Below are 17766 nucleotides of genomic sequence, written 5' to 3' on the forward strand. Positions count from 1 at the left end.
ACTATAGAGCATTCGCACCTTAATATGCAGTATGGGGTCTTATGGACTATATCCCTCCTTTACTAATTTGCGTCATTCTTCAATAACGCTATCCTTATTCCTTACCGCAATGATGCCAAACTTACATATGATTGAATTTAAGCTTTAAAACAAAATATAACGTCAAATCTTCTTGTATTGTCATTACGTGTGTGGTTCGTTTTTGTCTTTCGTATTTAACACATTTTATTGTCTCATTGCTTTAAAAATCGTTCTTTTAAGAACGCCACCATCTCGTACTTTATATACAAGGTAACTTTGAGTGTTCTTGTAGAACCGTTATTTGATTTCATCTTTTTAGAATATCCCATTAAATGGAAGCCGAAGCTGAAGCAGGATCTGCTAACGTGAAACACCATAAAGGAGAGTGTTTTAGCCGGAAGGAGAAACACCTCATTATCAACGTGCTGAACTATTTCTCGGGAACGATGAACGTTACTGCAGCTGTGAAAGAAGCAAGTAAAGCTTTATGTTGTTCTGAACGGAACATCTATGCCATTAAAAAGGAAGACGGAAACGAAGGTGTATCAAGCCCGAAAAAACGCAAGCAAAGAAAAGGGAAACAAAGCAATGATCGTCTTCATGTGTATGATGAAAATGTGCAATCAGTTATTCGACGTAAAGTGCATAACTTTTTCATTACAAATATTCCACCAACTATGAACAGCATCTTAGCTTCCGTAAATGACGATAACGATCTACCCAACTTTAAACGCACCACATTATTCAATCTCTTGAAAGATATGGGTTTAAGAAGGTTGGCCGCAAGAGTATCCTTATTGAACGGGATGATATTATACGATGGAGACATAAATACCTACGTCGCATCAGGAAGTTGAGAGAAGAAGGTGCTTCATCTTTTTATTATATTTAATTGCAAATTACATAATATTTATATTTTAGGTAAAAATATTGTGTATACGGATGAGTCATGGGTTAACATTGGTCATTCGGTGAGCAGGGCGTGGCATGACCCCACCGTTGAAAGCAATCGTCAGGCATTCATCAAAGGACTCAGTACAGGTTTAAAATCACCCACTGGTCTAGGGCCTCGCTTTGCGTTAGTACATGCTGGTGGTGATAATGGTTTAATTCCGGGCGCGGAACTGACTTTTCTCTGCAAAAAGAACACTGCTGATGCACACAACGAAATGGATGCAGACACTTATGAAAAGTGGTTTTTTGAACAGCCTCTACCAAATGTGCCACCGAATTCAGTCATTGTTATTGACAATGCCTCGTACCACAGTAGAAAGTTGGAGAAGATACCAACAATGTCGTGGAGAAAAGAACACATTATAGATTGGCTTCGTGAGAAAAATGTACCGATTGAAGAAAATCCATTAAAACGAGACCTACTCGCTTCTGTTGCGCATGTTCGGCATCACTACGACAAAAATAAGCTTGATGTTATTGCACAAGAAAAAGGTTACGAGATTCTCCGTTTACCTCCATATCATTGTGAATTAAATCCCATTGAAATGGTGTGGGCTCAAGTTAAACATCATATCAAAATGAATAACAAAACATTTAAAATAAAGGACATGGAAGAATTAATAAAAATGGGTTATTCACAAGTTACGGTTCAAAATTGGCAACATTATGTCAATCACGTGAAAACTATCGAAGATGGTATGTGGGCAGCAGATTATCTTCAAGATGATGTTGAAGAATTTATAATTCAAGTGTCGCAGTCATCTTCCGATGAATTTCAATTCGATTCCAGTGACTAATATGTATACTGTATATTTGTAAATTTTTGGGGACTTAATAAATACAAGCTGTTCTCGGCCACATTTGACAAACAATTACAACTTGTTATTAATTTACCTTTTTGACTTCTGAGGTTAGGTTAAAAAGTAATAAATAGTGTCTAAACTACCGTTTTACGGTGCAGTAATCGATCCTATAATAAGTTTGGCAAGCATGTACTGTTTCTCCATAAGCCCCATACTGCATACTAAGGTGCGAATGGTCTTGATAGCAGTTAGACATAAAAGAAACAATAGATAAACAATAAAGCTACTTGATATTTGGACAAAAATATCATCGAGTGTAGAGCAATCATGCGCTACTGGATTAAAATGTTAGTTTATTTTTTGCTAGAGAAAGAATCGGAAAGAAATGTGTACGCCATCTTGGAAAAATAGCGATCCTCCGAATATACGAGTTAGTTCTGTTTACTCACATAATAATTTGTGAATTTTAACCAACCACATTTTTTTTCGGGCAGTTAATTAAAATGAGAATGAACTACCTATCGCTACAGAAGATATTTTCCGAGAAAAATCTTACTGTCAATCAATTTCTCTTCGGCGTTTTTTAATGCTTAAGTTCCTAGACTAGCAATGACTAGACGTTGGGAAAATATGGTCCAAAGAATTTACGGTAACTTACTGTGAGCAACTGTTCCGACATAGTTTGATGAAAACTTCACCATGAAAGGAAAAAGGACTATTATGGTAATTTAATCGCAACTTAGAAGTGGAAATTTCAGGAAATAAACTTGAGAACACGAGCAGAAGGTGATGGGAACGTGAGCTTAACATCAAACAAAGAAACAACAACGTTTGAAGTATCACAAAAATTACAGCCCTCGTAGTGCACGAATCGTTTCATTGGCGCGTCGTATTTTTTAAAATGGTAAAGGGCTAATATTTTAATGTGCATTAAAGGGTAGCTGGTGGACTCTGCAAACAAAATCAAACAAGGATACAAAGATATTTGATGTACCACAATATTTACAGTCCTCACAATATTCGAATCATCTAGTAAAAGTGTAGATCACTTACTGATTTTACAGATTTACATATTTTACAGATAGATAGAAATGTACAGTAATTTTTGTTAATAATCTGATGGTCTTCTATTTTCTTAAACCCCACCTAGAAAAATACCTGCTACCTCTCCTACTAATTTTTGAATTTTTATCAAAATGGCAAATTACATTCGGCGGTTTGTTTTGAAATGAAGGCCCAGTATCTACAATTCCCCTACATATCTTTTTAAATGGTTATATCATGGCATTATCGAATTTAGACCACTTAAATAGCATCTACTAATAAATTTTATTGATATTTTCGAGTGAAATACTATTCTTAAAGGCACATGTACACAAAGAAAGGAAAAATGTTGATGGTGAATTAATAGAATCGCATGGACAAAGGGTTTTCGAAATCTATTTAATTTTTCATTTTCATATTGAATAAAATATTATTTATTATACATTTTGTAGGTATGTTTGTCTTTAATGCAAAGATTACAATAAAAAACCTCATCAGAAATTTAAAATGCGCTCCATTTAAAAGGATAGCTGTTATAAAATTCAACGGTTTAAATCATCACAATTATTGATTGAAATTTCATTTTATACTGTCAAATATCCGGATGTAACTCAATTCTTGTTGCTTATAAGAGTTCTTTAACGTTTATCTAAACCTAAAACCACAACCCTTTTCGTTTATTAAAAATTACAAACGTAAAAACCGAAAAGTATAAAATTGGTAAAAGACTTCTCAATAATAAAGTAATTTTTCAGTAGTTAAGCGCTCAACTTAGTTTCCCCCGCATCTACATCCTTTTTAATGCACATTTTATATTAAAAAGTGCTACTTCACTTCCTAAACTACAATTGAATTCCATCCAGCCAAGTACGGTCCTGAGCTTTTTTGTGCTGCCATCTAATCGTATTTTGCTAATTTAGGCGAGTTGCAAACCAAAACGTGTAATTAAAGTTCGTTGCCGTGCTTAAAATTGTTGACGTTTCCACTTAAAATGTCACCGAAAGTTTTACCGGTTAAATTGTTTAATTATCGTCATTAACAATGAATGAAAGTATATCGTACGACGTTTAGTTATCGGCAACCACACACAATCGCTTCCTGTCGCAAGTATAATTCTCTTAACACGTTTTCCCACTGACTTTAAACATTTCAGAAGGTTCCTAGAAGAGATGACACGTTTATTGTTAAACCGTTTACTGTTAAATAGAAAAGGGAAATTAATCCGAATCGCTGCGATATGCTTAATTTTAGTGCCCTTACTTTATTTATTAACAACCTGGCCCAATAGACAGCAGGATGCTGCCCAAACGGCTAAGCTGACAAGGCGTGAGCGACCAATTTTAGTAAAAGACCTGGGCAATTTGGAACCACGCAATCTGAAGAAACGCGTCGGTCCAGGCGAAAACGGCGAGGCCCACGTGCTACGGCAAGACCAGCAGAATGACGCCGATCAGTCCGAAGCGGAGTATGGTATGAACATCGCCTGTTCAGATGAAATCTCCTTGGATCGTGCCATCCCCGATACACGAATGCCCGAATGCAAACACTGGGATTACCCGCATGATCTGCCGTCGACTACCGTCATAATTGTCTTCCACAACGAGGGATGGTCTGTGCTTCTTCGGACTGTGCACTCTGTCATTAATCGATCACCCAAGCATGTGCTGAAGGAAATTCTGCTTGTGGACGATTTTAGTGATAAGGATAATCTTAAAAGTGACTTAGATAATTATATTGAGCAATTTGGGGGGATTGTTCGATTAATTCGTAATACTGAACGAGAGGGTTTGATTAGGACACGATCCAGGGGTGCTCAGGAGGCGACGGGTGAAGTTATAGTCTTTTTAGATGCACACTGTGAAGTAAACACCAACTGGCTGCCACCTTTGCTGGCACCGATCTATCGCGATCGCACAGTGCTTACTGTACCGATTATAGATGGAATTGATCACAAGACCTTCGAGTATCGTCCGGTTTATGGTGAGCACCGTCATTTCCGCGGGATTTTCGAGTGGGGCATGCTGTATAAGGAGAACGACGTTCCCGAACGCGAATTGTCGACAAGGGCCCATAACAGTGAACCGTACAAAAGCCCTACGCATGCGGGTGGACTGTTCGCTGTGGATCGCAAGTACTTCCTGGAGCTGGGAGCGTACGATCCTGGTCTTTTAGTTTGGGGCGGGGAGAACTTCGAGCTCAGCTTTAAAATATGGCAGTGCGGCGGGAGCATCGAGTGGGTGCCATGCTCGCGAGTGGGACATGTTTATCGCGGATTTATGCCTTACAATTTTGGAAAATTGGCTCAGAAAAAGAAGGGACCTTTGATTACAATTAATTACAAGCGTGTAATCGAGACGTGGTTCGATGAGAAATATAAGGAATACTTCTACACTCGAGAGCCTTTAGCTCGTTTCCTCGACATGGGAGACATTTCCGACCAGAAGGCCTTAAAAGAAAAATTAAAGTGTAAAAGTTTCAGTTGGTTTATGGAGAATGTCGCCTATGACGTTGTCGACCGATTTCCAGAGCTCCCACCGAATCTACATTGGGGTGAGTTACGTTCCGGTGCCGTTGGTAAATGCATCGATACACTGGGACACGCTCCACCCGCTCTGATTGCCATTCAGCACTGCCACGGATTCGGCAATAATCAACTAATTCGTCTAAATGCAAAAGGCCAATTGGGTGTAGGCGAGCGATGCATAGAAGCCGACTCTCAAGGAATCAAACTGGCCTTTTGCCGACTAGGAACTGTGGACGGACCTTGGGTGTATGACGAAGACACCCACACCTTAATGCATCGTTTACACAAGAAGTGCATGGCCTTGCATCCCCAAACATCCCATCTGTCGTTAATGCCGTGTGATAGTAACAATACATATCAGCAGTGGTATTTCAAAGAAGTTCGCCCTAAGTAGTAATTTTAGTAATTAACATTCCCTTCGAATATGTAAATACAAATATTTAATTTGCTGCAGCTTTACAAGTATTGTACATAAAACTTAAGCGAGTAGGTACCAAGTACCAACCTTAACTTGTAGCATATAAACATATCCGATAATTTATGTACAAACTACTTGCCATTTTACTGTGTACTTAAATTATGTTTCAATCGATCACTATCTCTTAGTTTATTTGGTGTTATATGTAAATGCAATATCTTTTATTTTACCTCTGGTGCCTTTGACTGTGTTTTCAGATTTTTTTAATTTTAATTACATTAATATTTTTATATATAAATGGTGTGAGGTTGACAATTACAAACATAGTAAATTATTGAGTGATTTGCTTCTTTTTTCATTACCATCTCAGTTGAGTGATCCTACAACACAAAAACTTATTGAGACAAAGGGTAGTGAATCTGTCAATGAAACTACCAAACATTTTCAGTGAGAATGAGTACTTGTAAGACTCGAGTTATACCTACTGTTGGCTTGAGTACCTGCAAACATTAAAGAGTAACCTAATGATAACTGGATGGGCAACCACGTCAATTTGTTAATAACTACTTGAGCATTCATGAAAGTATGTTTCATCCCCATTTTTTCTTGCTAACTTACACCTTAGGTGGACAATTGCCTTGAATTTTAATAAATTCACACAGGATCACACTTTAATGTATGGAAGGTAATGTATTTGTTTCCTATTAGAAATATCAAAAATATACCTACTTATGCAAGTCGTTTTGATAGAATGAAGGGGAGGGGGCTCATCTGAAAGTGCAAATATATTGTTCCCTTCGACCCCACCATTTTTAATTGCAACTTATCACTTAAAACATCCATGGAAAAATCAATTTTAATTACATTTGGTACTTTTAGATATAAATGGCCTGGAGCCGATAATTATAAAGGTAGGTAGTGTGGCGACCGCTAGTGACTGTCGCCATAGTGTAAAAATTATAGTAGGAGAGCTAGCCCAAAATCCACTGAATGAGAATGATCAAAATTTTAACGCACTTTGACCTATCACTTTGAATTTTTGTCGAAATTGGTTTCTAGTCTATAACTTTTGATTGAGAGGTCTAATCGAAAAAGTACGACTCGTTTTGAATTCTACGCACCAAAATTAGTACGAAAAAGTGTTTTCCCGAGAAATTTTGGTGCAGTCGATTTTTGGTAAAAAAGGAAGTGTATATACACTGCCTTTTTTTGAGGCCTGAAAAAAAATTGTCTCAGATCGACCGTGAAAAAAATTTTTCTGATAGAATTTGGCCTGTAGAATCCATAATTTCGAACAGTTCCAAGATTGGACTACTAGATCAAAAGTTATAGCCCTTTGAATTTTTTGTCGAAATTGGTTTCTAGTCTATAACTTTTGAATGAGAGGTCTAATCGAAAAAGTACGACTCGTTTTGGATTCTACGCACCAAAATTAGTACGAAAGTATTTTCCCGAGAAATTTTGGCGCAGTCGATTTTTGGTAAAAAAGGAAGTGTATACATTGCCTTTTTTGAGGCTTGAAAAAAAAATTGTCTCAGATCGACCGAGAAAAAAGTTTTTCTGATAGAATTTGGCCTGTAGAATCCATAATTTGGAACAGTTCCAAGATTGGAGTACTAGATCAAAAGTTATAGCACTTTGAATTTTTTGTCGAAATTGGTTTCTAATCTATAACTTTTTATTGAGAGGTCTGATCGAAAAAGTACGAATTGTTTTGGATTCTACGCACCAAAATTAATAAGAAAAAGTGTTTTCCCGAGAAATTTTGGTGCAGTCGATTTTTGGTAAAAAAGGAAGTGTATACACTGCCTTTTTTTGAGGCCTGAAAAAAAAATTGTCTCAGATCGACCGGGAAAAAAGTTTTTCTGATAGAATTTGGCCTGTAGAATCCATAATTTCAAACAGTTCCAAGATTGGACTACTAGATCAAAAGTTATAGCCCTTTGAATTTTTTGTCGAAATTATAATAATAATAATAACTTTATTAGATCATAGACCAAAGTATGTGGCATTGATCAAGTCAGTAAAAAAGACATATAGTATGTATAAAACAAACATGTACAGGATTGACAAATAAGTTAAAGGATACAGGTACAGATATATAAACCAAAATGGAAAGAAAGTACAAAATTTAAAGACAGAAGGCTTCAAATTCTCCCAGTGAATAGAAACACTTTTGTAATAAAACAAGTTTTAGCTCTCTCTTAAATTTAACAGCTGTTTCGCAGTTTTTGACCTTTGCTGGGAGTTAAAAAACGAATTCCTGCATTAAAAGGCGATTTTTTGCAATATGAATGAATACTTCTATTTTCTATAAGGTCATGCTTGCCTCGGGTGTCGTATGTATGTCGGTCAGTGCCTTTAACAAGTTTAAATTTGTTTCTATAAATGTAACATAATAACTTTAGTAAATAAACAGAGGTAACAGTTAAAATTTTGTGTTCTTTAAAGGTATTTCGGCACGAGGTTCGTGATTCTAAACAAAAGATTAGCCTTAAGATGCGCTTTTGTAACACAAACACTCTTTGAACATTACGTCCTAATCCCCAGACAACAATATTATACGCTATTGCACTATAAGCATTATGAATAGTATATGTTGACTAAAGTGTCTCTATCCAACATATGTTTTAAAATTGTTAACAAGTAGAAACATTGGTTCAATTTTTTACAGGCCAAGTCAATATGAGTATCCCAGGAGAAGCAGCTATCTAAATATGTTCCCAGGAATTTTCCACAATCAGAGAAATGTACTTTAATATTATTGAAAATGAATTTTTATTTTACTCTTTCCCGTGAGCTGAAATGAGCAATGCAACTTGTTTTTTTTTGTATTAAGTATTAATCTGTTTTTATTGCAATAATTGTTAAATTCATGAAAAGATATTTTAACTTTATTCAATAAAACATCCTTAGATGCAGCAGATAGTATTATACAGGTATCATCAGCGTACAGAAGGACTTTGCCGTGCGAAATATGCCTTGGCAAATCATTAATAAAAGCAAGAAAAATTAGTGGTCCCAAAACACTTCCTTGAGGCGTACCGAGATCAATATTAAATTCCTTGGAATAGACATCATTTGCACCATGATCTTTCTACAATCCAAATAAGAAACAAACCATTTGTTGATACACCCACGTATACCAAGACTATTCAATTTATCCGAAACAAAGGACTTTTGAACCATGTCAAATGCTCTTGTTAAATCAAACAGGATAGACACGATATGATCCCCACTATCCAACCTTTCATTCACAAATTGGACGTACTCAATTGTATTGGATTCGGTCGAAGAACCGTGTCGAAAACCATGCTGGCTAATAGTAATTTTATTAAACCTTGTTAAATACGCTTCTACTTGTTTAGCTACAACTTTTTCAATAATTTTTGAAAAAATGCTAAGTATATAGCAATAGGTCGATAATTTTCAATGTTGCTATGATCACCCTGCTACAATAATAGAATGACTGAAGCTAATTTCAAGGAAGCTGTGTAACTGACAAATTGATAATGTGAGAAAGAATTGGAGCAATTTCTGGTCCGCATTCTTTAATTACGGATACAGGTATTCCATCAAGTCCTGTTGATTTTTTGTGTGGCAACTCACGTATTGTGACAAGTACATCTGCAGTAGTGACGGGAGTAAAGAACATCGTCTCCAAAGAAAATGAACCCACTGTACATTTACTGCTTAAGTCGTTACCAAAATGATTACTTACTTTTCTATGCACTTTGGAGGTTAAGTATTCACCAAAAGCTGTGGCTATATCGAGTGAATTTGTTAATATGTCTTTTTTATAATTAATCTTTCCGATTGTTTTGCTTTTGCGTTTACCCTTCACGTCATTTACCAGTTCATGCTTTATTCTTATTTGCGGAATTATTTATTTTTCGTGTGTAAAAGTTTTTATTTCAGTATCTATTTGCTTTCGCACCTCCCTTTTTAGGTTTCGAAATCTTTGGATTAATTCATCAGAGTGATATCTTTTACGTAGCCAATCTAAATTATTTAGCGATTTCCTCTTTTCGATTAAGCTTTTTGAAAATTTTATTTTATTATAATGTTTGCTTACATTTGGATTTGTATTGTATGGTTTTTTGTTGACAAGCGTGATTAAAACACCAGAAAAAATCGCTCAAAAATTTGTCAAATAAAAGATCCACTTGTGTTTCACTATTTAAATTGAATTCCCCAGTTTGGATAGCTGATGTTTTAACTCAGAAATAGAATGATCATTAATACATCTAAAGGAATAACGCACAGATTTATTTTCGATATGGGTTTTACCTGAGCAGTCCAGTTGAAACTGAATAGTCTGGCAGTAGTGGTCCGAAATACCTGGGTCAAAATTATTAGTTGTCACTAAATGCGGTGCATTCGTGATTACATAGTCTATAGAGGAGCGGCTAGTGTTGCAAACAGTTGTAAAAGTCCTAGTACAGTCAGTAATTAATGATGTCATTCCATATGAATGAAATATATCAAAGAAGTACTTGGTATTTAAGTCATTACTCAGTTGATTAAAATTAAAATCTCCACTGATGATTACGTATTTGAACTTGTTTATAGATATTTGAAGCATTTTCGAAAATTGGGAAAAGAATAATTCAATATTGTATTTACAGTCAGTAGGTGGTCTGTAAACATTAATTAGACAGTACTTCTTCCTACAAGATACGGCACAACATTCAAAAATGGTTTCTTACGATAATTGATTGATATTTGTTAGAGGTCTACATTCAGATAACAGTAAATTTATTCACAAATATTGATGTTCCACCCCTAATATGATTTGTTCGGGAAAAATGTGAAGCCAATCTAAAATAACTTATACTAATATTCTCAATATCACAATTTGAGTACCAATGCTCACAAAACATTAAAAATGAGAAGTTATACTCATTAATAAATTGTTCAATTAAATTAATTTTATTAGACAAACATTGCACATTTAAATGTAAAACTTCGGTCACTGTTAGGTGGCCAGTTAGTTTGTCAGCGGTAGGTTGGGTGGTGGTGCTGGTTCCTACGAGGCTTGCAGTGGAAAATTTCTCAAGAATGTGAAACGCTGCACTTCGCACCCTTCCGGCCAAATGTCTGGGTTGTATACTATACTTCTTCTACGTTTGACATGGGAAATGAAACTTTAAACGATGCAGATGAGTTATTTTTCTGAATTAACTGTTCGCAAGAAAATTGAATTAAAGGCGCGGATTTCTTGAGAAATCCCAAGAGAGATTCTGCAGATTCGGTCGGAAAAAGCCTAAAAACGTGTAGGTATCCCATTTTTGGAACTGTTTTTATTTCGTCGGTTTTGCTCTTTCCAATTATAACATTTCTTCGCCTGTTTACACGTTTAGGACTTGCATCTTGGACGGGTGTATTTGCTGACACAATGGCTACTTCAGTAGGGATGTTTGTGGATGGTGGACGTTTAGTGGTCATTTGAGGTTCGTTTGTAGCACTGGTAATTTTTACACAGTCTGAATATTTTGTAGTAATTGGAGTTATGTTGTCCGCCAGTGGTGCAGCGGGATGTTTACCGTTTTTATTTGCAATTTTGGAATCGCGTTTATCGGCCGTGAATGTACGTTGATGTTTACTTTTATTGGCAAACATATCGCCAAGTCCAGACGATGGTGTTTTCGCACTGCTTTTTGATAATGTTGTTTGCAATTTATTCACTTGATTTGTTAAATTAATTTGTTCTTTTAATGAATGGATAACCTCTTGCTGCGGAGCTATAATGGCGCATTTGTCGTTTATAACTTGTTTCAAATAATGAATTTCTAGTTTAAGTGAATTACTATCTGCACTTACATGCATATTGTCCACATTGTCATCGGTTAAACTTTGGCAGCAGTTTATCTTGCTGTCGTCAATAAACACAACATTCTTTAAATATTTAATGCACCCTGGGTGGTTTAGGCCACCACATACAACACATTCAAGACCACTTAGGGGGAGTTTACCATAATAAGTAGTTGCAATTTTTACTCGGAGCTAACATTAACGCGTCTGCACCAGGCGCCATTACAGATACAACTTGGTTTCTACTAGTCTATAACTTTTGATTGAGAGGTTTAATCGAAAAAGTACGACTCGTTTTGGATTCTACGCACCAAAATTAGTACGAAAAAGTGTTTTCCCGAGAAATTTTGGTGCAGTCGATTTTTGGTAAAAAAGGAAGTGTATAGGTATGCCTTTTTTTGAGGCCTGAAAAAAAAATTGTCTCAGATCGACCGGGAAAGAAGTTTTTCTGATAGAATTTGGCCTGTAGAATCCATAATTTCAAACAGTTCCAAGATTGGATTACTAGATCAAAAGTTATAGCCGTTTGAATTTTTTGTCGAAATTGGTTTCTAGTCTATAACTTTTGTTTGAGAGATTGAGGTCTAAAGAAAGAGAGGTCTAAAGGTCAACTATTTTATCCGACTTTATTTAACTCTTAAACGAGAAACGAAATTTGCCAATGGTCGCCAGTGGTACGAAAGTTTTTTGCGTCGACATCCAGGGTTATCGCAAGAATTTCTCAAAACTTGAGTCATGGTAGAACGTCCATAACTGAAACTAGTCCTAAAGGAGTCAAGAGTAGGTAATCGTAAAAAAAGGTGAAAAAGCAGTTTATAATTTTATTAACAACGACGAGAAGGAATGCATTACGATCACGCTGATGGCGAAATGCCCCCTCCAATGTTAATGTTTAATCATAAAAGAATACCTTTATTACATATCCAAAGAAGAGCCAAAAGAATGGGCTATAGGCCGCTCAGATTTAGGGTGGATGACAGGTGAACGTTTTCTTTAATATATCGCTAATGTCTTTTATACATATGGCTGCTGGAAGGAACAGTTTCTCAATTTATATTATATGACGATGAGCACTCCGACTCCAGTCACCTCATAATGTCCCTGAACGATTTTTGTGTTGAAGAAAATGTAGGGTTGATAGCCCTTTATCTAAACCGTACACATACGTATAGCGTTGTTTCACTCACTGAAATCAATGCGGAATCTTGCCCGCTAGAAAGGAGCTGGATCAGATATTTTATTTTTAGTTCAGAACTTAAATATGTTAACAACGGTTACCTAATTAGAATACGAATAATATAGTAAATTTGTACCAACCATATTTCAAATGGCTGACCACTTATGTTGGACTTCGTGCTCCATTGTATAGGTTACCATCTGAGCGTGGTGAAGCAACATTACACCAAAAAGCATACATCAACTACTAAACGAGTAGGTTCAACAGCTTCTTAACGTATTTCTACTGTTGACGTTGTCATCAATGGACGCTTTTTGGATTTAAATAAAGATAATGAAGATAGTGCAGCAAGTGGTTTATTGGAAGTAGGTATTACTAAAAGCTAAACACAAATTTTTAGATGTCGTTCTGGAAGACAATTTACCAAAATCAATTCTGCCGATATTTTTTGGTGCTTCATTGACGGCCTTGCTTAAAAAATATGGTGGAATTCGTCCGATAGCATCCGACTATTTCGCATTCGGCTCGAACTTTCTTGGACATGAATTAACAACAATGCAGATTTGATTGTGAAATTTGTCTTTGCTAATTCCTTCAATGTTTTTCGAAGAGACTGAGATTCCATGTTTATATCCATTTATATGGCAAACTTATAGATATTCTTCTAAATTGGTATATGGTCATGGTCAGACTCTCAATGTGGTGTACAACAGGGAGATAATTTGGCCCCATTTCTATTCAGTTTGTCTATCATGGATTTAACATATTTTCTAAACTCAGACCCGAATGTTTGGTATCTTGACGACGGCACGATCGATGGCAGTGACATTGAAATTATTCGAATTGATATTGCACCCTTACATCTTAAATGAACAAGTTTTCATTAATACCTGTATATAATGTTTCAAAGAAAAAAAATTATCTATTACCTACCATCAAAAGTAGTGTGTAATTTAAATAAAAATACAAAACTCTGGTTGGCGGCGCATGTAAAACAAGGTTCGAATACCTACGTATAAAGAAACACTTCCGTCTATTTTAGCAATTAGTTATTGCGCAATTAGCATTGAAAATAGTTTCTTAGGACATGTTTAACTCTGGAATTAAAGACTCGCAAATATAGCACTTAGGTCTCCCCATTCATAATATCCGCACCTGTTAAACGTGCAATTTTCCTCTTCAGTACACGGATTTACCATGTGAAAGCGGTAGTAAGAAAAGGATACAATTGTGTTCGTAATCGATTTATTTTCTTTTTAATGGGCTTTTTATAAAACGCAAACAAATAAATGGATTAAATTGAATTTATTATACAAATAATAAGCGGCAGCGGCATTCCCACCTGGCCACCTTAATGGAAGTAAAGTTTCAATAGTTCTATAATTGCTAGTCAATAAATAAATCAGTAATGCAATATCCATGTAATTAAATCCATAATTGACGTCAAGTTATTTATTTTAATTAATCGGCCGGATTAGTTTTAGTTTAATTTATGTCAAAAGTTTTCCCGGGGTGTTAATCTTCTTTGACGGTACCTACCTAATTGAACTAAAAATAAACATCCAACATGTAAGGTACCGATACGTTAAAATTATTAATGATATGATAATAGAGATTTGATGATTAGTAATTTCCTGGAATGCAGATTTGTTTTTTTTTTGTAATTTATGTTCAGTCCTCATTGCCACCAGTGACGCTCATTGGGAGGGTTATAATGTGGACAAAGTGGGGCGGCAATGATTTATGAAAAATTGATCGCCGTGCGTATTTGATATGGTTTGTTCACTCGATCACTTTCCCATACCGAATCTCGGCAATTCGAAATGCAGCGCAGAGGGTAAGGTAAATCTGAACGTACGTTACGCCAATGTTGACCACCTTATAGAAGGCCAAACCTCTTGTTTATACTCCACACGTTTATAAAACAACTTGTCGATATTAATAATGCGCATTTTCAAACAAGAATTGTTTTCTTTATATTCTTTTATTTCTTACATAATTCATCTTCGTTTTTCAGAATAGCCGTAGAACTATCATTTTTCCTTGAATGAAACTGGCTCGTTCTTGCTAATTCTCGTGACAATATTTTCCAAGATTCATTCACTTATTGGAAAGCTGAAGGGAAAAAATTTTGGTGACATTTATATAGTCGAATTGTGTTACATGTCCCTGATCGTCCAACTTTAAGAGAAATGACAAATCGTGATCCTCCATTTTCATGTCCTACTTGTCTTTTTTAAAACTTTTTATCAATTTATAGTTTGGAGACAGCAGATTTATTCTTGATCCTGAAACATTTCAGTTTCGTGGCATAGTTGTGTAGTTATTTCTGCTTGGAAATCAAATTTTCCCAATTCAAACACTTAGTTTTACAGCTCAGTACGGTATATCCACTCATTAGTGTACATAATGTACGGAAAAATGTCCAATTTTTCAACTCTGTGCCCATTTCCTATAAAATTAGTAAAGAAGTAAAAAACCGTAAAGGTGGAGGATGAGGTCGACAACTCATAAGTCATAAGGCTGTTAAGATTACCACAAACGAAAATTTTTACCACACATTTCATGTGGATCGTTGCAGCGTTTTACGTTTGAATTTGCCAAAAAAAATCGGGGACAAAAACAAACTTTTTTTTTCAAATATACCGAGGGTCGCAAATGGTTAGTTACGTACATACATAGCTAGAACTTTGAATCTCATAAATCTGAGAAGCCTTTTGGAGAAAATAAAACAAACCATCAAAGAATTCCTAGGAACAATATCTTCAGATTTTCAGTTGTCTTCGTAGCAATTTTATTAATAACGTTTTCGCACATCTTCCTTAGAAACTCTTTTTAAAAGGTTGTTTGAAACCTGCTTAGAGGTTCTCTTCTTTTAATTTATTTCCTGCCTAGGAGGGGGCTATTTGGAAACATCGTCTACGCGATTTTGTAGGTTTTAGCAAAGCATTGAGTAGCGAACGCAAACTTTCTTAGAACTAATGTTAAAAAATATTCTCGAAAAATGTTAATGCTTTTAAAAGGATACAAATTTTCCTAGGAAGAGTAAAAAAGAATCATTATTCTTTATGAAAACTTTCTGAAATTGTTCAATCAATCTCTTCTTATCAAACTTAGAGGTCTCTTTTTAGAAATTTGTCTAGAAATTTAAAAATATCTGTATGAACCGTTAAGAACCTTGTTTGGAACCTGCTTCAAAATCGCCTTCGAAGATATTCAAGAGATCTTCGAAAATCCTCAGGAATCTTTTTTAATCCAGAAATTCTTCCTGAAACTATTTTAAAACTCTTCTTTGAAATTTTCCCATAAATGTAGGGACATTTATTTTAGAGTGTTAGAAATATTTTTAATAATCCTAGAAACCTCCTTTCTTGAAAAGTTTCTAAAATTCTAAAAAAGTAACTAAAATCAAGGTAACATAGGTTACTTAGGAAATTAATAAGAGGTTGTTTTTATTGTTCAGCTTTAGTAGTTTTTTTATAACGCGCGCGAGTGAATAAAAAGTACAAAATGATGTATAGTTCGATTGACTACCACTTAAACTTTTAATATATTTCCAAAAAGAAGAAAATGTCATTATTTACGTCTATGCGTCAGGCTGCGTTACTTCCAGATTTATATCTTTAAAGCTGTCGAAGCACTTTCTTAGTTATTTTATCCAGGTTCATTTCAAGGTACCTAAATATATATACTCAGAAGTTAAGACAATCTTGTGAAACTATTTGCAGTTTGAAAGTGGTGTCGGTTTTTGGTGGTCGTTGCTTTGGTTTGTACGTATAAGAGCAAATTAATTATTACGTGTTCCTCGGCGAAGAAGGTGTATCGTAGTTTATAATATTGACAAGCAGAAAGCACTTTTAGCCTCCACAAATCAATGCGATTAGTTCCACATCTCAAAGGGGGTTGACTTTAAAATTACAAGGGTGGAGTTGCGAGTTGCTTCAAGTGTGGTAGTCTCGCAAAAATTCCAAATCGGAGAATGTTGAAAATAAAACAGCAGCAATATTCTGATCAAGAGAAAGTATTAGAATAGAATGATATAATTAGGTACAATAATGAAAGGAAAATATTTACCCCGAAAAGAAGGAGGTGGTCGCGTTTATATATAATTATAAAATGGGCAACCGTTATGTCTGCATTGTTGGTGTTTAGACGTTTGGATATAAAATAAACCTACACGCGTCCTTTGTGAAATTAATGGCCGTAGCGTTAGATTAAATTCGTCTTATTATAAATTGGTGTGAATGGAGGGCCCGTGTGAGAATGTTAAACGAAGAATAAAGAAGATTTCCATCCCATTACGGTGGCTGTGGGAAAGAAGTCTTTTGCTGCCGCGCTGCAGTGGGACATCGCGCGGTGCACTGCTCTGCCATCAGACCGGCCGGGCTGCAATTAACATTCCTGAAGACTTGCCATCAGCGACGTCTTAGAACAAAGATATCTGTGGATATTGTGTCTTCGCTTCGTTCCCAGGGGGGCAATCTCTTATGTGAACGCGTCAACCCTTAAACTTGGCCCGTTCGCGATGGGAAGCGCTCCGCGTCGGCGGCTCGTCAGGAATTGTCGCGTCGATCGAACCTGTCGATCAATGATGAGGTACGTAATTGATTTTTATCGTCGGAGGGACGTGCGAGGAAGATTGCGAGGATGAGCAAACAGCGCGTGTTTTGTCCGGAATGCGATGCCTCGGGCTATGCACCTGGCGGCCCAACCGCTACGTCTCTCTCCTCATTACGATACACCGACAATCTATTCACATGCAATCAACTTACTTCTTCTTCTTCTTCTTCTTCTTTATATGTTTACTCTTTAAGTTCATCTAAGATCCGAGACAAATCGGCACTATACATTTCTTGCTTCTCGTGCCTCCGGGATTTTACGCCGTGAAAACCAGATTAGTTCAAATTACATCCTTGAAGTGATTTATATCCGAGGCGCATTCATTTCAATCAGAAAAAAACTTTAAGTCCGCATTTACACTTCAATTTGAAACAAAAACCAAATCTGGGGT

At 35.9% G+C, this 17766-nt stretch overlaps 1 protein-coding gene across 4 annotated transcripts; it reads left to right on the plus strand.

Annotated features, from left to right (window-relative positions):
* The first annotated feature begins 3785 nt into the window (after window positions 1–3785).
* LOC116168665 (N-acetylgalactosaminyltransferase 7-like) lies at window positions 3786–6049 on the plus strand. 4 transcript variants are annotated; one of them, XM_031484603.1, is made up of 2 exons: window positions 3786–3929; window positions 3976–6049. In XM_031484603.1, the coding sequence occupies exons 1-2, from the start codon at window positions 3868–3870 to the stop codon at window positions 5738–5740; spliced, it is 1827 nt and encodes a 608-aa protein (XP_031340463.1). In that variant the 5' UTR covers window positions 3786–3867; the 3' UTR covers window positions 5741–6049. The 4 variants fall into 4 exon arrangements, with proteins under 4 accessions (XP_031340463.1, XP_031340465.1, XP_031340466.1 ...); XM_031484605.1 differs by having other exon boundaries at window positions 3979–6049; XM_031484606.1 differs by having other exon boundaries at window positions 3800–3925.
* Window positions 6050–17766: the final 11717 nt, after the last annotated feature.

Source organism: Photinus pyralis, unplaced genomic scaffold (assembly GCF_008802855.1).
Source record: "Photinus pyralis isolate 1611_PpyrPB1 unplaced genomic scaffold, Ppyr1.3 Ppyr1.4_LG4, whole genome shotgun sequence".
NCBI classification, from domain to species: Eukaryota; Metazoa; Arthropoda; class Insecta; order Coleoptera; family Lampyridae; genus Photinus; species Photinus pyralis.